General features: G+C 51.2%; 2 protein-coding genes across 14 annotated transcripts in view; both read left to right on the forward strand.

Annotated features, from left to right (window-relative positions):
* Nucleotides 1-12,714, forward strand: part of CPEB1 (cytoplasmic polyadenylation element binding protein 1) — a 91,212-nt gene extending 78,498 nt beyond the window's left edge. For 11 of the 13 annotated variants that reach the window (XM_042940895.1, XM_042940891.1, XM_042940892.1 and 8 more), the window contains 8 exons: nucleotides 564-816; nucleotides 2,772-2,885; nucleotides 3,138-3,242; nucleotides 4,133-4,269; nucleotides 7,130-7,328; nucleotides 8,772-8,866; nucleotides 9,407-9,487; nucleotides 11,231-12,714. In XM_042940895.1, coding sequence (XP_042796829.1) covers nucleotides 564-816; nucleotides 2,772-2,885; nucleotides 3,138-3,242; nucleotides 4,133-4,269; nucleotides 7,130-7,328; nucleotides 8,772-8,866; nucleotides 9,407-9,487; nucleotides 11,231-11,341 — 1,095 coding nt within the window. In that variant the 3' untranslated portion in view covers nucleotides 11,342-12,714. The remainder of the gene's footprint in view (nucleotides 1-563; nucleotides 817-2,771; nucleotides 2,886-3,137; nucleotides 3,243-4,132; nucleotides 4,270-7,129; nucleotides 7,329-8,771; nucleotides 8,867-9,406; nucleotides 9,488-11,230) is intronic. The other 2 variants (XM_042940893.1, XM_042940894.1) reach the window with 1 other exon arrangement.
* A 1,745-nt stretch (nucleotides 12,715-14,459) lies between these two features.
* RPS17 (ribosomal protein S17) lies at nucleotides 14,460-17,647 on the forward strand. The gene is made up of 5 exons (XM_042940905.1): nucleotides 14,460-14,569; nucleotides 14,860-15,011; nucleotides 15,522-15,627; nucleotides 16,164-16,229; nucleotides 17,523-17,647. Exons 1-5 carry the CDS (start codon nucleotides 14,567-14,569, stop codon nucleotides 17,601-17,603), a joined length of 408 nt encoding a protein of 135 aa, XP_042796839.1. The 5' UTR covers nucleotides 14,460-14,566; the 3' UTR covers nucleotides 17,604-17,647.
* The last annotated feature ends 2,240 nt before the right edge of the window (nucleotides 17,648-19,887 follow it).

Raw genomic sequence — 19,887 nt, forward strand, 5'->3', positions numbered from 1 at the left:
TAGGAAATATTGAGTCATTTGGTTTTTTTGATAACGCAGTATTATTTTTACCTGCTTAAGTTAGTAATAGAGCCTTGACACAGGCTTATAGTGAAACCCATTCTCTTCCACATTTCTGATAGAACACGGAACCCTTATAGAAAGCATTTTGGCATTCTCCATGTAGGAATCGGACAAAAACAAAACCAACACAAAATTAGAAGAAGCTATACATACTTCAGGTTTTTATTTATAATCCTGAAAACTTGGAATGTGTCTGAATGTTTAACAGGGGAATAGGTTAGTGAAATGTAGCTTGTTCCCTAAATAGAATATCATAAATTAATTAAAAATTGTTATGAAGACTGCCTGGCAATATGAAAAAAAAAGTTGAGTTGGGAGAAAAGAATTTGTTTAAATTCAGTATAATCTTAAATTCAGTATAATCTTAAAAATGCATGGGAAGAAAGTCTGAAAGAAAATGTCAGAGCTATATGGTATTTTTTTTCATAATTTCTGTAGTGTGATTATTTTATAACAAAACTGTCCTTTAAAAACCTATATCTTCCTTTTTCCTCCCCCAGTCAAGCCTTCGCATTTCCCCTCCTCTGCCCTTCCTGTCCCTGACAGGGGGTGGTGCCAGAGACCCTTTAAAGATGGGGGTTGGGTCCCGGATGGACCAAGAGCAAGCTGCTCTCGCTGCAGTCAGCCCCTCCCCAACCAGTGCATCAAAGAGATGGCCTGGAGCTTCTGTGTGGCCATCCTGGGACCTCCTCGAAGCTCCCAAAGACCCCTTCAGCATAGAGAGAGAGGCCAGGCTGCACCGGCAAGCTGCAGGTGAGTGTGGCTGTCACCCTGTGGGGGCCTGAGGCCTCATTCTGGGCACAGAGAGTAAGTGACCTTAGTTCACAGACTGAACTGTCCAGAAGAGGACTTGGTCGTGTGTTGAGGTCTCTGGATCTGCAAAGAATGGTCTCTTCTGTGGAGTGAGTGCTAATGGGACAAAAACTCAGGAACTTCTTTGAGGCTGAGCAGAGAGGAAAGAAGCTGTGCTCATACAGAGTGGGACCCATTTCCCAGTTGTGCTCTTTTGTGGAGATTGGCTGAGTACTAGTGTTGCTTTTGATTGTTTCATGGGTGGGTGTCTTCAGGAGGAATCCTGGAAGTGATGCCCAGAATTTTGTCTACCTCTCCCCTTTCTAATTCAAAGACCTGTCAGACATAACCCCTGCTGGAGCTCTCTTCCCCTGAGGGATGCTCTGTTGGGTAATGGGTCCACGTGTCAGCCTCTAAGGTAAGGAACCCTTAGGTTCTCTCAGGAACCCTTAGCTTCTGTCATTTAAATGACCTTAAACATGCATTGAATCTATTCTTCATCTTTTACCAGTAGTTGGAAGTAAATGGGTCTTAATAAGTCATTCTTGACTAAGGCTTCAGGGAGGTGTTGTTCACCAACTGTTCTTCTAAGGTTCTGGAGTTGAGGACTATAAGTGAGTGTTGAGTTTCTCCATCCATTTGTTTCTGGTGGCTTCAGATGTCTGTCTTTCCAGTCACGGAGCTGGGCCTGATCTCATTCTCCTCTGATAGTCCTGCTGCCCTGTTCACATAATGGTTTTGGCAACCCATGTTTGTACTAATGCCATTGTTTTTGGAATGACATTACCTTACTCCTGGATGAGACCGTTATATTGATTTATGTTTTTGTTTGTGAAATATTGCTGATGGTGCCCAAGTTCTTGGCGTAGCAACACATTGGCCTTTTAAGGAATGAGCTTCCACGTCATTGTCCTGAATGGAAATGATGGTTCATTTCACTGGCTATCTGCCCCATTGCCGAAAGAGTAAAATGGGCAAGGATTAGCCAGTCCCCACTGAGACTAGTCCCTGATCTGGAGAGGTACAGACTGAGTGGCGGGCATGATTAAAGAGAGAAGGCTGAGCTGAGAGGCCAAGAACAAAGAGGCCTCTAGAAGTTTTCAGAACAGGCCACACAGAAGATAGTTCCTACTCTGTCCAGCAAGAAAGGTTTCTTAACGGGGTGTTGTCAGAGAAACTTCACAATGGGTTTAGACAAACTTGGATTTGGTATAAACAGGAAGCAGAGTAGTTGGGGAAAAATCAACATTATCTTACAGTGTTGGCATCAAGGAAGGCCCAATGTCTGTCCAGGTGCCATGGAGACAGCTCTGGCAGTGATGGGACATGGTTCTGATGCAGGGAGCAGTTGAGACGTTCTTGTCTTTTGGGTTGCTAATGGTGGCTTTTACTGGCAGTGGTCCTGACTTCTGTGACTGATAAGTTCAGAGTGCAGACAGGAGAACAATAGAATGTTCCTTATTTGAATATTTAGGGAGAAGGCCAGTTTGGACCAGTAAGTCTGTAGAACATTGTATACAAGATTGCTCTGTTTATTTTAAAGCAATTAGAAATTTAAATCCATTAGTATTGTAAGCCATGACTAGGTAAAACTGCTTTGTGGTTAGCTTATCAGTTATATGTTTGAAAATAGCTTGGGTCGTGATCATTTTTACCCTACATAGCTGCTTTGCCTTTCCTCTCTGTTCTAATGGAGACAGAAGTAGTGGTTTAGAATTGTCCTACTGGGCCAACTGGTTTGAGGAGGCATAAGGTTCCTTGCCTTTCCGAATACTGGTGGATGTTCTCCCAGCGGCCAGGCTAGAACTGTGGCCTGTGTAGCTCTCCCCAGATGAGTTCATCCCAGAAAGGAGCAATGACTTTGTTGACTCTGACCGGTTTCTTTCTCTCTCTGTCGTCTCTGTTGTCAACCAAAGCTGTGAATGAAGCAACCTGTACCTGGAGCGGCCAGCTTCCTCCCCGGAACTATAAGAACCCCATCTACTCCTGCAAAGTGTTCCTAGGAGGTGTTCCTTGGGATATTACGGAAGGTGAGCTGCCTCTGAGACCTCCTACTTGAGGGTGGGGCATGTCTCTCTAGAGCATTAAACTTGGACCTAAACCTGTGGCTCCCATATTGCTTCTGTCTGGTGCTTACACCCATCACCTGAGACCCAAGATCACTTCCGAATTGTTTGTCAAGGGAGGGAAGTCTGGGGGAAGAATGCCGATGATCCTGTGCTTGGGCCTTCCTGGGGAGAGTGGTGCCTCAGTTTCTGCCATTCTTTTCCATCGCTTTGCAGCTGGATTGATTAACACCTTCCGTGTGTTTGGCTCTTTGAGTGTGGAGTGGCCTGGTAAGGATGGCAAGCACCCCCGGTGTCCTCCCAAAGGTAATATGCCTAAAGGTAATACAGACATGGTAGGAGATTTTTTTTTCCCCTCCCTAGTATGTAATTGCACTGAGGGATGCTGGTATGTCCCAGCCGCATGCTGGTAACGTGGTTTGGGCACTCCCGAGCACAGAACTTTGGGCTGACAGCACTTCTCTTCACCCTGGCACATCCTTCTGCTTCCTCTGAGCTAATGTTCCATCAGTCCACATTGACACTGCAGTTGGAGCTGTCTGGGAAACTTCCTCGTGCACTTCCCTCCAAACCTGAACCCCGGCAGCTACTTTCCTCTCAAAATGAGGTGTCTGAAAAGCTTTCCTTTGCCTGCCTTTCTTGCCCAGTTACATTGTTGCCTGACCTAATTCTGAGATCCCTTTGGAGTTGGCAGGAATGAGGACCAAGCATCTGACTCCTCACTGGTCTGAAATGAGATCCCTTCCCTGTAGAAAGGAGCAGGTGCTATTTTCACTCTGCCCCATCTTCACTGAAAATGTTCCGATAAACTGAACCACTGGTCTAACTAGGCTTTTAAAGCAATATCTCCATGGCCCAGCAGGCTGGCCACAGACCTGCCCTCCATCCTGCCCCCAGGACAGCCTGGCTCTGCTGACCAGAACATGCTGTGTGCCCTGGGACGGATGGCTGCGTGGTTATGATGGGATCCTGTGTCCCACCTTGCTGGTCCCTTCCTTCACTCAGGTGGGAGACGATGTGCTTCTCCCTCCCATGGCCTGGCCATCTGACACAGCAAAGTGCTTCCATTCAGAGACTCTGCAGGAGTGGGACAGAAATGTGTTTTACACGTGAGACTCTTTCTCCTGGACAAAACTCCCTACTGCAAAACCAAGACTGAGGAGTAACCACCTGAGGGATGTTAATGCAGTTTCTCCTTTTATTGGAAATAGGGTATGTGTATCTGGTCTTCGAACTAGAGAAGTCTGTCCGGGCCTTGCTTCAGGCTTGCTCTCATGACCCGCTGAGCCCAGATGGCCTGAGTGAATATTACTTCAAGATGTCCAGCCGAAGGATGCGCTGCAAGGAGGTGTGTTAGCCCGGGGTCCTCTCTGGGTCGGGGTAGTTGGTGCATGAGGCAGTGGGTCTCCCACAGGTGGGTGAATATGCAGGCTGCTGGATGAGGATTCTTGTTGCGGCCAAAAGGCTGCTCCTCCTGTTTTACGGTAAATACAGCAAGATACTCTGTTGTGTTAGAAAAACAAAAATCTTTGGTCCTCAATGGTGTATGTGTGCTCCTGCCTGTGGTGATCAGGCTGTGTCCCAGCCCTTACTCCAGCCAACACTTCTGTCCCAAACCTCTAGTCCTAGAAATGAAAACAACAGCTTTCTCCACTTGGGTTTAACTGATAATCTACAGCTGTTTCTCCCTAGACCTGCCGTCAGGCTGTGCCTTGCAACCTTCCTGTCTCTGGCGGGTAAATTCCTCTTTGGCCCACACCGTCTGTGGATCACCTCTGCACTCCCATTCGGGGCTTCATTAGCTGTGTACGTTTCTCCATACACTTCTCTCTCCTTTTGCCTCTCCTGCTCCTGGCCGTGTCCGCCTGTGCCCTGAGCATCATGGGTCTCTAGCATAGGTACTCTACCTGCAGCCCTCACTGCACGTTCCTGAGCCCTGTCGCAGACTTACTGAATCAGTTTGGGAGGAGCTACAGATTCTCCACTTTGGACCATGCTCCCCAATGGTTCTAGCAGTTGATGCTTGAAAACCACTTGTCAGAGGAAGTTTGGCGTTGAGGAATCAGTGTTGTTTTTTTTTTTTAACGTGGTTCCAGAGAACATCACTTTCGTGACACTGGACTAGATATTTAATATATCTGAAACTTCATTTCTTTGTGTATACAAGGGAAATGTGAAATGCCTATTTTAATAAAAAGATCAGCAGTTGCTAGGGGTCGGGGGAAGGGAGGGATGCATAGGTGGAGCACAGGGGATTTTTAGGGCAGTGAAACTACTCTGTTGTAATGGTGCAGTCATGTCATCACACATTTGTGGAAACTCCTAGAATGTACAACAGACACCAAGACTGAACTCTAATGTAAACCATGGACTTTGGGGGGCTAGTGATGTATTGATAAAGGTTCACTGCTTGTAGCAAAGGTACCTCTCTGGTGGGGGATGCTAATATCAGGGGAGGCTGTGCATGCGGTGAGGCGGCAAGGAAATGGGGCTCTGTACTGTCAGCTCAGTTTTGCTGTGAACCCTAAAACTGCTCCAGAAAGTAAAATCTGTAGGGTAAAGGGTGGGGCGGGGGAGCTACTGAGATGGTCACATCGGATTTAAAATAAATATTGGAAGTAACAAAGCTGACTCTTTGTTTTATAGATGTTTCCTGGTATTAGTTCACATTCTTAGTGACAGGGTAAGTTTGTCTTCCTGCTGCACAGAGACCCACCACACTGCTTTCCTCAGTGCGGCACTGCTGTCTTGTCGCTGTGTGGGGCCCATGTTGCTCTCCCACCTTGTTACACTCCAGGGCTTGGTTAACACGCTCCTTCGTCCCTGTCCCCTGCTTTCACAGGGAGAGGCTGCCACGGCCATACCACAGACCCCCTGAGCCGCCTCTGTGCCCCTGCTGACAACTTCCTTGTCTCCTGTTCTGCCTCATCCCCTTGCAGTGATTACATGTCTGTCTTTGATGTGCTGGCTGTAGGCTGTCCTGGTTCTCCTTCCTCTCAGACTCTTACTTCCTTGTGTCCCCTCCCTGCCCCCAGTGCGGTCGGCATTGAACTCCCTCTTCTCATCTCTCCCTGTCACTTAAACGACTCACTCCTGTGGCTCTGTTCTCACTTTTAGACCCAGACTCACGTCCTCCATGAGCCCCACCTTCCCATGGGGCCTTTCTTGAGGATGTCCTATAATCCTAGACTCTTGTGTTTAGTGTAAGGAAAAGCTTGGAAAGCTTGCTGGCCCTTGGGATATAGACCAAGACTGTGATACTTGTCCATGGGGGTGGAAGAAGCAAAATTGGCTTTTCATCTTCCAGTGAAGTGAGCTCCCCCGTCAGATGCTCATTAAGGTCTTTTAGGCCTGGACCCCATCAGCGCCGATTCTTCGCTTTCCCACCATGCCCAGGCGGTCTGACCCTTCTGTTGAAGAATCTTCTTGGTCTTGGCCTGTTGTGTGCCCAGTGCCACCAGCCTCCTCCACGTCTTTCTCACCTGTCCTCCCAGCTACTGGTTTCTGCCTCCGGTCTCTTTCTGCTTTGAGACTTGTTGGATTTTCACAGATTTACCTTTCCAAAAACAGCATTCGTCTGTCCGCTCCCTTTCTTGTGGAGTTCTCTACCTGCTATGCCAGAGTTTGTTCTAGGCTCAGGGGACTCAGAGGTAAAGGACCCAGTCAGCTCTTGCCCTGGTGTGTCGCTGCTCTGTTAGACTGCCACCTGCATCTCTCTGGTCACTTCACTGCTCCTGGCACGCCTGCTGATGCGCACATTGGGCCAGGAGCTGTCTCACGGTGGTACCTTGAGTATCCCCACTCCCTGTCCTTCCAGCTCTGTCCTTCAGTTTCTGAGTCCTTCGTGATCTCTGTTCATCAGTGACTGTGGTCCTCTGCTGGAACCACACGGTTGAAGGTTGTGACAGAGTGCTAGGTTCCTGGGTGTGACTGTTGGGTACCATTGTGCTTGTTCTCCAGGGTGAGTGACTGCTCTTGCGCTTCTTTTCCCCATTTTGGACACAAAGACTCAGTAAAATGCAGCTTTGGTTGGGTCTGGTGAGGTGGCTGCCAAGTGCCTGTGTGCCTGGGACTGGGCAGTACACCTCCCCCACTAGATGGGTCTTGGTAGTCTGTTTGAGCATCTCCCGAGCATGCGCCTCACGGTATAAGAGCCTGTCTCTCTCTGGCTCCTGGCCGGGGCTGATACACCTTTGGGTGGTTTCCAGGTGCAGGTGATACCCTGGGTCTTGGCTGACAGCAACTTTGTCCGGAGCCCATCTCAGAGACTTGACCCCAGCAGGACGGTGTTTGTTGGTGCCCTGCACGGGATGCTCAACGCCGAGGCCCTGGCAGCCATCTTGAACGACCTATTTGGTGGAGTGGTGTATGCTGGGATTGACACAGATAAGCACAAGTATCCCATTGGTAAGTGTCCCACTTCTGTGTGGGAAAGCTTGGTGGCCCCTGGGACTGTGCTAGACCAAGACTGTAATACTTCCCATGGGAATGGAGAGGGAGGCCTGACCCAGGTCTGCAGATGAGCATAGATGAGCAGCATAGCATCTTTTTCTAGATAAGCCACCAGTACTGACCGTCTGTGCCTACCTCTCTCCCTACCACTTCCCTTGAACGGGGAGAAAGTGGTAGGGGAACATAGGAAGTGATAGGAGGGGAAAATGACATAGGAGCTTTACTTGGAAACTAAACCAGTCTGGGACAGACAACAGGTAATCTTTCATTAAAAGGCCAGGACTTCCCTGAACTTGCCTGTTGTTGTTGTTGTTGTTGTTGTTGTTGTTGTTAAGAGTTCTTGAAAAGTGGCCTTGTCTCTAGGGTCAGAGACCAGGGTCAGGCTGAGGGACGACACTGATTGACTCGAGCAACAGCGTGTAGTCATGGCCTGTGGCGTCCTAGCTTAGGGGAGTCTGCAGGCCTAAATGCTGGGTTTTGGGTCAGCCCCCCTGAGAAAGGAGATTCATTCCCCAGTCCTAGCAGAGTGACCTTGGTGGTGTTCGGAGGGGGAGCAGAGCCTGAACTTTTTGATCAAGACCTGGCTAACCCACTTCCCCAGATGTTTAGTCTGCCCACCCACACTGAATCTGATGAGGAAGGAGCACCGTGTGCTCATCAGTGCTGTGCTGCAGACTGAGGACAGGGAGTCAGAGGCTGCGGGGGCAGGGGCAGCGGCAGCATTAGTCAGGATGAGGCTGCCTCCTGGCCCGGAGGGGTGCCTGCTGCGTCACCTGTACACAGGTGTTCTTTGTGTATCTGCCTGTGCCAGAGGGGTCTCTTCCTTCCCGCTTCTTTTTGTTTTCTTGTGAGTTTTGTTCTTTTTGTTGTTGTTTTTGAGAGAGAGATGTGTGACTGGGGAGGGGCAGAGGGGGAGAGAGGGAAAGAGAGAATCTTACGCAGGGTCCACGCTCAGCATGGAGCTGGATGTAGGGCTCCATTCCACAAACCTAGGATCCTGACCTGAGCCAGAATCAAGAGTCAGATACTCGACCTACTGAGTCACCAGGCGCCCCTCTTTCCTCCCCAAATCAGTCCGTGAATCCTTCCCCATTCCTGAGTGGTTTGTGCCACCGTGGTCTATAACTACACTGTCCAATAAGTGTGGTTGCTGTGTGTTTAAAATACAGCTAGTGCCACATGTTGAAATGATAATATTTTGGATATATTGGGTTAAATAAATTATAAAAATTCCACCACTTTTCACTTAAATGTGGCTTTTGGAGACTTAAAATTATGTAAGTATCTCCTATTATATTTCTGTCTCACGGCCCTGGTCTAGAAACAGGGTATCTTCAGTGTTGACAAGCAGCATTTGGGAGAATTTGGCTAGAAGGGAGGTTTGTTCTCTTGTTCTAGGATCTGGTCGTGTGACTTTTAATAACCAACGCAGTTACCTGAAAGCAGTCAGCGCTGCTTTTGTGGAGATCAAAACCACCAAGTTCACCAAGAAGGTGAGTGTGCTGGTCTGTACCTTTACTCTGAGCCTTTACTACCCAGGGCAGGCCTGAGACCAAAGCTGTTTGTGTGCTGCGGGTGCCCAGGCAGTGGGTCAAGCTCCTGGGCACTCAGGTGAAGGCTGGGGTTGGGAGTGGCTTGGCGATGGTAGGCTCAGGAGGGAGAGAAGCTGGGATTGTTGAGCCTTTTCAGTATGTGGGGTGTCTTCCCTCACTGGGTATTTGACTGGCATCGCTGGGCAGCCGGCTTCCCATTCTCCAACCTGACCTGCGTCCTCTGAATGCTTACCTGTTGCTGGGTGATCAAATGCTGGCGTATAGTTTCAGAGACTCATGTTGTGGAGCCTGCCAGCCAGCTCTGGGGGACGTGTGAATCTGTCCTCTGGGGGCTGTGTTTGTACACTCTCTCCCTGCAGTTCTCACCTTTAAAACAGTAAACGTCCTGTACTACTGTTGCCCGGTAATGTCCCTTCTCCTTTGGCCCGTTGGCCTCCTGGTGAGAAGAACCACTTCATTCTCCTGGTTTGCTTTGTGCAGGTTCAGATTGACCCCTACCTAGAAGATTCTCTGTGTCATATCTGCAGTTCTCAGCCTGGTCCTTTCTTCTGTCGAGATCAGGTGAGTTCCCTGGGGCACTCCAGATGTCTAGGAAGTACCTACCCTCAATTAAAAATTGTCCTGTAACATTTGTCACTAGAAGGTTGGTGCTCTCAGGTACCTTGCGATTGTCTAAGAGCACAGAAGAGGCAGCGGTAATGTTCTCTGATGGTGAGAGCAGGGATACACTTCGATAGCTTGATGGAAAACTCTTGGGAAAGCTTTTGAGTCCAGTCTTGATACGCTGGCCTTCCCTGTGCCTGGGGTGTTGTGTGCATTGTCACCCTGAGGCCAGCAGGGGGTGGTGTTGGATGAAAGGAAGCTGGGTGGGTGTGGTCAGCAGCACCTGTGACCAGGTACCATAGTTCTAACACAGGCCTTCTCGACTGATTTTTCCCTATTCAGGAACCCCTTCTGTACTTGTGAATCTCTGCACTCTTGTGTTTGTCCCTGGTTTATATTCACAGTTGTGAGAAATGGGCAGCTTTCTGTTGAATGTTCCTGGGTGGGAGCAGGGATGTGGATGTGTTGGGGCAGTGTTTCTCAGGTGTTAATGAACACACATCACTTGAGGATCTTGTTTATTTTTATTTTTTGAGAGAAGAGAGGGAGTGCGAGAGGGGAGGGGCACTGGGGTGGGGAGAGAGAATCCCAAGCAGGCTCCTCACGGTCAACACAGAGCCCATCGCGGAGCTCATTCTCACAAACTGTGTGAGATCATGACCTAAGCCAAAATCAAGAGTGAGGAGCTTAACTGACTGAGCCACCTAGGTGCCCCAAAAGAGAGAGAGAATCTTAAGCAGGCTCCATGCTCAGGGTGGAGCCCGATGTGGGGTTGGATCCCATGACCCTGGAATCATGACTCGAGCTGAAACCCAAGAGTCGGACGTTCAACTGACTGAACCACCCAGGCGCCCCCAGGATTTTATTTAAATGCAGATTCTGATTCAGTGGGCTTGGAGTGGAACCTGAAATTCATTATTCCTGACGAGTTTCCAAGTGGTCCAGTGTTGCTGGCTGGTACCATACTTTGACAAGAGTTAGGGTAAGTCGGGCCTGTTGAGATACCCACAGTCAGTCATGCTTGGGCTTCCCCCCCCCCCCCCCCCCGCCCCGCCCCCAGTGGTGCTTATTGCTCAGGCTCTGAACCAGGGGATGAGTTAAGCTGGAGGCTCCAGAGTGAGGGTGTGAGGTAAATTTGGGTTGTTGGGTAAAACCTAGAACAAGTGAGCAAGTATTGCTGACATCAGCCTCTTCTAGCAGACTTGTATGTGTCTGTATCGTTAACAGATGATCCCCATTTTCAGGTAATTGTTGAAAAGTTGGTGGGCTGAGGTGTCACAGCTAGCAAGAGGGGGGCCGAGACTGAGGTACATACCCAGTCACCTGCCCTCAGTGTGAAGAGAAGCATGTTGCCTCGCGTATTAGGACACGGAACCACGTAGGCTACAGCTGCTCTGTAGGAGGTGGAGGGGCCGGGGGCCTGACGAGCAGCCCTGGCGGTAGGAGGGGTGAGGGGAGCCAGCAGGGTCTCTGTGCACAGTAGGAGCTGGCGTGTCTGATCGAGTCGGGCACTTAGTGGATTTGCTACGGTTGGTCCAGCCTCTGTGTTAGAGGTGAGAAGGTTCCCCAAGACCGTGTCTTCTGACTCCACGGAGACCACCAGGAATCCCCTCCTCCATCTCCAGGGCAGACAGGAGGCACAGGCAGCAGCTCCCGCTGGTGCCAACACGGCCGTGGCTTCTCTTCCTGTCCCCCAACCAGGTGTGCTTCAAGTACTTCTGCCGGAGCTGCTGGCATTGGCGGCACAGCATGGAGGGCCTCCGCCACCACAGCCCCCTGATGCGGAACCAGAAGAACCGAGATGCCAGCTAGAGGAGCCGGCCGTGCCCGGTGGCCTGTGGCGCCCAAGGCCGGCGGGTCAGGCAGCGGCCTGCACCATCCTGCCCCTGGCGACCAGGGAGCTGGCTTCCCAAGGACAAGGGAAAACCGTAGTCACCTTTGCACTTGCTGAATCTGTCTTTGTTTCTGCACTAATTAATGCACAATGAGTTTTGTCGGGTTTTGTTTTCAGGGGGTACGCCAGGGCAAGGACCCTCCGGCTCACCCTCCAAGCGACTCTGTAGTTTTCCCAGATTTTAGTTCCTCATTTTGCCGATGAAAAGCAAAAAAAAAAAAAAAAAAGAAAAAGAAAAAAAAAAGAACTACGTGTCGGGAAGGTATTGACACGATGCCTACATCTAGGTTTATTTATTAAAAGCGCTTTTTTACATTCCTTGCAATACTGATGGTGATGGTGTGCAGGTCTCGTTGGGTTTGTTCTTGCAGTTGCCATACAGTGCCTTTCCATTTATTTAACCCCCACCTGAACGGCATAAACTGAGTGTTCAGCTGGTGTTTTTTACTGTAAACAACAAGGAGACTTTGCTCTTCATTTAAACCAAAATCATATTTCATATTTTACGCTCGAGGGTTTTTACCGGTTCCTTTTTACACTCCTTAAAACAGTTTTTAAGTCGTTTGGAACAAGAGATTTTTTTTTCTTTCCTGGCAGCTTTTAACATGATAGCAAATCTGTGTCTGGGGGACTGCTGGTCACTGTTTCTCACAGTTGCAAATCAAGGCATTTGCAACCAAGAATAAAAAAATTTTTTTTGGATTTGAAACTGGACCGGATAAACGGTATTTGAGCGGCTGCTGTATATAGTTTTAAATGGTTTATCGCACCTTCTTAAGTTGCACTTCTGTGGGGGGGAGGGTTGATAGAAGTTTTTAATCACAAAGTCACAGGACTTTTTTCTTTTGTAACTGAGCTAAAAAAGGGCTGCTTTTTGGTGGGGGCAGATGAAGGCTCACAGGAGCCCTTTCTCTCAGAGGGGACAAGTACACTTTCCTTATTTCTTTCAGTTGAGAAATGTATGAAGGAACAGTTGCAGTCACTGAAATGCTACTGGAGTTGAAAACTTGACTTTTTTTTTTTTTTTTTTTTTTTTTTTTTTAAAAACAAAACCTACTTGCCCCTCTTTGGGAAGCTGTGTGCCAAAGAACCAGTGTCATACCCCCCCCTCCCTCCTGCTGAGCTGACGTCGCATTGTTGCATATCCCAGCTACTCTGTGGGTTTTGTGAAGCTGTGTGTGAAGTCTCTACCTCATTGTAGTATATGCAGGCAAGACTGCACTCTCCTACAGACGTGTGGAGTAAGCTGTGGTGTAGTTTTTTTGGCACATAATAAACACGTTGCAGCAGAGTTCTGCTTCTGTCTCTGTCTGAGGTGTGGGAGCAGTGGGGCCGAGGGGCCATATGACTGGAGAGTAAAAATCCCTGTTTCCTTGGATTTACTGTGGTGGTGTTCCAGCCCGGGTTGAGGGCGGGGCCGTGTGGGAGACCTGCCCCTGTCTGTACTCCTTGGTCGGTTCACGGTCAAAGGCACCTTGGAGATGCCTCTCCAAGCAGGCGGATAGCTTTAGTCCAAGGATAAAAAGCCCTCACACATAGCTTCTTGGAGCTCCTCTTCTCACAGCCTCAGAGCCAGCTTGGAGAAGCCGGAGGCACAGCTCGGGCCCCCCGTTCTCAGCTGCCCCTGTAAGCCTCGGGCTAGATTCTTCTTGGGAGGCTTCCCATCCTCTTGGACTCACCTGTGCTGACCCAACCCCTTTCTGAGGAGGAGAAACTTACTTTTTGCTACTCTTCAAGAGCCCTGTTAATTTGGACTCTTTATCACAGACTCCCAGGATTTGTGAGAGAGTCTGCTGATGATTTTCCCAGGTAGGTTGTGCCTGGGCCCTGCTGCCGGGCCGATCCTTCGGAAGATAACCCGGCACGCTGAAGCAACCCTTTTGCGAGATGTGCAGGAATTCACTGTTGGAGTGGGTGGCGGGAGTCCCTGGGCCAAGAATGCGAGGCCTGGCTGGCAGCAGCCTCCCGTGAAGTTTGCCTTGGCTGGTAAAGCTCCTGCAACTCCCTCAGAGGACCAGACACCCCCACCCTTTTGGTGTCCTATTCCATATGGCATAGAGGCATCTCTTCTCCCCTCTGTGCCCCTCTTCTCAGGATAAGAAAGGTGCCACGTGCAGGTAGAGAGCTTCGTGCCCTGTATAGCCTTCCGTTCCCATCCATCCAGAGTCTGGACTGGCCAAGGTGACCAGGAAGGGAGTTGAAGGCGGGGGCCCAGCCTGAGGCCCTTTACCTTATACCACCTGGCCAGCCCAGCCTTTCCTTAGGTGGGGGCCTGGGGCTGGCCTCAAGAGTTGGGGGGAGCAGAGCCAGAGGAGGGGGCAGGGAAAGCCGGGGGATGTCTGCTCTGGTGGTTTCAGAAGGGCCTGGTTTGGGAATGGGTGCGGCAGGAACAGCCTGAAGACAGATGGTTGGAGGACGTGTCTCGGTGGCTGGGAGCACCGCCGGTGGGCTGGGTCCTCTGCATGTTTGAGAGCTTGCGGGGCGCTGGGAATTAGCTAAGCAAAATGGCCCTGTGCTGACGAAATAGCGCTTGTCATGGTGACTTAAATCTTACAGTAGCTTTAAGAGGCTTTGGTGCTACTTTAGGTTGGAAGGAAAGCCCATGCTAAGGTGACACTTGGGCAATGACCTGGAAGAAACGAGCTCGGCCTCTCCCAGGTGCAGCCCCCGCCCCCAGGCTAAACCCACACGTCTCCGACCTAGGGACGGCTGAGGGTCCTGGGAGGGGAGGGGCACCGTCCCTGCTTCCTTACCTTTCCGCACTCCCGAATCGCCGTTCCCAGGACGCTAAAGCCTTCCTCCGTCTCGCTGGCGTGTGCAGAAGACACGCACCCCTTCTAGTCTAGGCCAAGTAAGGCGATCCAGTCCCAGAACCGACGAGCAAGAAGCAGGGAGCCCAGAACAACCCGGGGCGGGGCGGGGCAGGGAGCGGAAGTCGCGCCCGCAGAGGGCGGGCCAAGCGCTCGTCCCGCCCACCGGCTGAGGATGGGCCGCCTGCACTTCCGCCCCGCCCCGCTAGAAGTCGCTGTGGAGCCCCTGAGGAGGACTCTGCGCGTCCGAGGTTAGGCGGAAGCGCCTTTCTGGCCGGCGCTTTATAGGCCTCTCTGTTGCTTCCTGTTTCCTCTTTTACTGTACCCGCCAACATGGTAGGTATCTTGGCTCCACGCCCCGTCCCCCTCAATCGTCCTCCATCCGCGGCTTTCCGCGGCCCCCAGCCCTCGAGGCCGGGCGCCGGACCCCGCCAGGTCCTGGCCTCCGCGGCTCCCTGGCCTCCGCGCTGAGCCCCGCGCTCCAGCGCTTCCCGACCGGCCGGCCCTCCTCTCCCCTGGGGTTCAGCCCTAGCCCGCAAACCCTGCTCCGGTCGGAGCGGGACGCCGCGCTTTTCCCCGGAGGGCTGCTCTGGCTCGCGAATGACCCAGTGTTGTCCAACCCGCAGGGCCGCGTCCGCACCAAGACCGTGAAGAAGGCGGCCCGGGTCATCATTGAGAAGTACTACACGCGCCTGGGCAACGATTTCCACACCAACAAGCGCGTGTGCGAGGAGATCGCCATTATTCCCAGCAAGAAGCTCCGTAACAAGATTGCAGGGTGAGTTGACGGGCCTGGTGGAGGACGGGGAGCCGCGGCTCAGGGTCCGCCGAGCTCCGACTCGGGAGCGGGCCGGGTGCCCTGCTGCTGGCGTCGGGACGAGCGTCACCGACGCGGCGGGTTCTCCTGCGGGCCTGCCCTCCCGGACGGGGCTGGCCAGGCAGAACCCCCGGGAGATCCTGCTCCGCACCGCGAGGCCTGGCCTGGTTACACGCCGGTCAGGGACGTTGGAAGTCGGAAGGAAGGAAAAGGGAGGCGGGCGGCGGCCGAGAAAGCTGGAGGTGGAGGATTGGGTGGCTCGGAAAGAACGGGAGCCGAGAAGGGTGTGTGCGAGGCGGCGGAGCTGGGTGTGCGCGCTCGGAGCCCGCGCTCGCTCTCAGGGTGGTGAGTCCTGCCCCTTCTCCCGGCGTAGCAGGAACCGCAGCTGCTGTGCGTCTCTCCGGAGACGGCCGGGACCGGCGGGGCCCGGGGTGCGCGCTCAGGGTTCTCACTGGCTTGTCCACTTTGCAGCTATGTCACACATCTGATGAAGCGGATCCAGAGAGGCCCGGTGAGAGGCATCTCCATCAAGCTGCAGGAAGAGGAGAGAGAAAGGAGGGATAATTATGTACCCGAGGTAAACTTCCTGGGTCGTTTTTGGGCCTCTGGCGCATCCTGAAAGATAAGCAGGTGCCTGGTTTGCCAAGGGACCTCCACATTAGTCTTAAAAAGGAGGTCTTCTATCCATCTATCCCTCAACCAGCTCTAGGTGCCCACAATCCATGTGCCATAGCCTTGTTCTGCCCTGTTGGGACCATTTGGGTCCGCTCTGGTTTTTCATGTGAGAGCCCTTAATGGTGTGTGTTGAATGATTGCCGATCGCCATTTCTTCTGGTTTGAGTATTTGCTTTAGCGTAACATTCCGGAGGTGTGCACCTAGTGTTGAGGTTTGCTGAAAACTGGTTGGATGTTCATGAGGGTAAACGAAGGTAAAACCAGGAGAACTGATCCTTGGGTGCTGGGATCCTTAAGCACACTGCTCACCTTGCGGGATGCCCTCCTCCCTTCTTCCCCCTCCCACCCCCCACCTCCCATTTAAGAATCTTGGGGAAAAGGTGGGGAAAGAGAGAGAACTCACTCATTGATATTTGGGGCCTGCCTTGTTACTTCTAGGTCTCAGCCCTGGATCAGGAGATCATTGAAGTAGATCCTGACACTAAGGAGATGTTGAAACTTTTGGTAAGTGTGCGCTGGGTTTCTAAAATAGGATTTCGAGAACCATCAGTAGCTTTCCATGATCTCTGTTAAGACCTAGCAACCAGGCGTTCTTCTCAACGTCCTTCATACATGATATCCTTTTGTCCTCCCCATGCCCCGAGAGACCCATTCTGCTATTTGCGTTTCCTACTTGAGGAAATGGCAGCTTGAACACTAGTGGGTGGAGGGTTGGGAATCCCATCTAAGCTTCCGACCACTAGACACACCGCCTCCAACATGGGGTTCGCTGGTTGGTGAAGATGGAGATTGCACTCCACAGGAAGGTAACTCCCAAAGGGCAGTGGCCATTCTCCCATGGCTTCCAGGACACCCCTCCTCCCTTCTTTCCTTGTCTTCTTGTCTCTGGCCGCTCCTTCCCTTTGCCCCTTGGTTCCAGCTCTGGTTGTCCCTTCATACTTCGTGCTTTCCCTCGGGGACGTCATTCCTCCTGTGTCTGTATGCTGGCCACTCGTAAGAAGTGTGGTCTCTGCACGTGCTTACCAGGCGCGTGCGTGTGGCAGTTAAGATACCTTTGTGTGGCTTCTCTTAGTTCTCCATGGTTTGATGAGGGTAATCTGGGCTTCGAAGTCCAGTACACAGTGATTCAGAGCAACTTCGTTTTTTCTTTTTTATGATCGCAAAATGTGTAAGACATCTGGAGAGGTAGGTAGTGAGCAGAAGGAACTGCGTACCTACCACCCAGTTTCAGAAAAACGTTACAAGCATAGCTAAGGTCTGCTGTGGACCATTTTCTCCAGAAATAACTACTATCCTGAATGTAGCCTTTTCGTTTTTTCTATAAAATTGGTTTTTGAGGATGAACCGGGACATGAAGTTCCAGGTGTGTGGCCGGCTCTCGACAACTGTTTGAATTAGTGAAGCTTCCTACTTGCGTGTGGCCCTGTATGTGGCCCAGGGCGGTGATCCTCAAAGGAAAAGATGACCCTCGGGACGTTTGGCAATGTCTGGACACACTTGGCTGCTACAGCTAGGGGATGCTAGCAGACATGAGTGGGCAGAGGCCAGGGATGCTGCTAAAAATCCTACAGTGTCCAGGACAGCTCGCTGACGTCTGGCTGTTGGGAGTGCATGTTCCTCCAGATCTCAGCTAGACCCCCTTGTGAGTTCATTGTTCTAGGGCGGGTAGAAGGCCCCTGTTGGCTTTCTGACCCCAAGCTGGTGGAGGCCGATAGGCCGGGCCTGGAGGTGGTACTGGGACTTCGATCACAGACCCCAGCAGTATGGCCACACTGAACCCACTTTGTTGTTTTCCAGGACTTTGGCAGTCTGTCCAACCTGCAGGTCACCCAGCCTACAGTTGGCATGAATTTCAAAACACCACGTGGAGCCGTTTGAATCTTTGCTGTGCTGTAATACCTTCAATAAACCTTGGACAGTAACCTTGCCTGTGTCCTATGTGGGTTCTGTGCCAGTAGCGCTAAGGGCAGGAGTCTTTCTCAAGGCAGAAATCCTGAAGAGCACTCTGCGGTGGCAGCATCTGCAAGGGGCCTCTGGGCCGTGGGCGTACGGACGGCGGACATCCTGGAGAGCTGAGCCCCATGGCCACGTTGCTTGCCAGCCCCACCCTGCCTGGCCCTGGCAGGCCCTGAGCACTAACCTTGGCTTCAGGAAGAAGTCGGGGAGATGCTTTCCCTCTCCTCACCCTGTCTGCCCCGGGGTTCGATCCTTGGCCTCTCCTGGGTACACACAATCTGGGCTAATGAACCTGTCTTGAAAGGGTAACACTCCTCACATGTTTGAAGGTTGGGCTTGGTGGGTAGGAGGTTGGATGGGTGGGGTCTGCCTGGTTCAAGTGTGTGTGGAGGTGGAGGAGGGTCAGTGACACTGGGGTGCATGGGTTTAAAGGGAGGCAGAGCTGCTGGCTGTAGCCCAGATAGGTGGCTCTGAGCTTAGGATCAAAGGGTGGGCGGGAGGAGCGTTAGGCTGGGCTGGTGCCTGTTGAGTAGTGGGGGAAAGGAGCCCTTCAGTTGGTGATCCACACATTTGATGGCTTTTTTGTCCCCGGCAAGTTGGGCATGTTTGCAAACATGCGTGTGTCCCAATCTGCAAGGTGGCAGAAACCAGACCAGCCTGGCTCTGCACTGGTCCTGCCCATCCCTTCTGTGGGGCCATAGCTACAGCAAGCATTGTAAAAATGTGTAACAATTTTGATAGTTTGCCTTGCAGAAAGCTTGCAAAAATAGTACGAGGAACTTCACCTACCCAGATCTACCAATTGTTCGTTTTGCCCCAGTTGCCTTATACTCGTGTGCGTGTGTGTGTGTGTGTGTGTGTGTGTGTGTACGTACATTTCTTTTTTTTTTTTTTTTTTTTTAATTTTTTTTATGTTTGAGAGAGACAGAGTGCTAACAGGGGAGGGGCAGAGAGAGGGAGACAGAATCTGAAACCGGCTCCAGGCTCTGAGCTGTCAGCAGAGCCTTATGTGGGGCTTGAACTCTCAGTGAGATTATGACCTGAGCTGAAGTCAGTCGCCTAACCGACTAAGCCACCCAGGCACCCATACACGTACATTTAATCTACTGAGCTAAAGAAGCATACCCTTTTGACCCAAATATTTCAGTGTCTAGTTCCTAGAAATAAGGACACTTCTATAACCAGTGTACATTTCAAAATCAGGAAAGTTGACAGATACACTACTGTTAATCCATAGTCCATTTTTGCCAATTTCCAGATTATGTTTTTTATAGTTCATTCGTTTCCCCTGTTCCAGGATCCATCCCAGAATCACTGCCTGCATCTAGTGTTCATGTCCCTTTAGCCTTTCTGTGTCTTTCATGACTGACATTTTTGAGTAAAAGTATTGTCTGAGTTTGTAGAATGTCCTTGAGTTTGGATGGTTTTGTGTTTCCTCATAATTAGATTTAATTTAGTTTTTTCTGTAGGAAGGCCCCAGTCTTCATACTGTGTTCTTGGCGCGTCACAGCAAGAGGCAGGATCTCCGCTCCTCACATTTGTGGTGATGTCTATGTTGAGCCCTTGGGTTAAGGTGCACCTGTCACTTCTCCATCCTGAAGTTGTCTCTTCCTCATTGTAATTTATAAACTTGTGAGGACATCAGTGATACTTTAATTCCAGAAGGAAGCTTTCATTTATTCACAACCAACTTGTTTCCATTTTCTGGTGTGGGGTCGGGCGTCCCTAGCAAATATTACTGACTTCTAAATTTTTTTTTTTAACGTTTATTTTTGAGACAGGGAGAGACAGCATGAACGGGGGAGGGTCAGAGAGAGACGGAGACACAGAATCTGAAACAGGCTCCAGGCTCTGAGCTGTCAGCACAGAGCCCGACGCGGGGGCTCGGCATGGCAAGATCATGACCTGAGCAGAAGTCGCCTAACCGACTGAGCCACCCAGGCGCCCCTATTGGCTTCTAAATGCAACCGCGCTTGAAGCCCCCTCCCTCACCCACCCCTTCGGTGTTTGGTCAATGGTGGGGAAAGGGTTGGGCGCTCTGCAAGGAGGATGGAGAGAACCAATAAAAGGTGAAGCCAGTAGCCGGGCAGTTTGCTGTGACGTTTGCTAACCCCCCACCGGGAGGCAGCGTCATTGCTCCTTCATTTGTGTGCGGCCCCTGCGGCCCAGGGCTTCGAGCAGGACTAGGTCGCTGCGGGTGCGGGCC

This window comes from Panthera leo, chromosome B3 (assembly GCF_018350215.1).
Source record: "Panthera leo isolate Ple1 chromosome B3, P.leo_Ple1_pat1.1, whole genome shotgun sequence".
Taxonomy (NCBI): Eukaryota; Metazoa; Chordata; class Mammalia; order Carnivora; family Felidae; genus Panthera; species Panthera leo.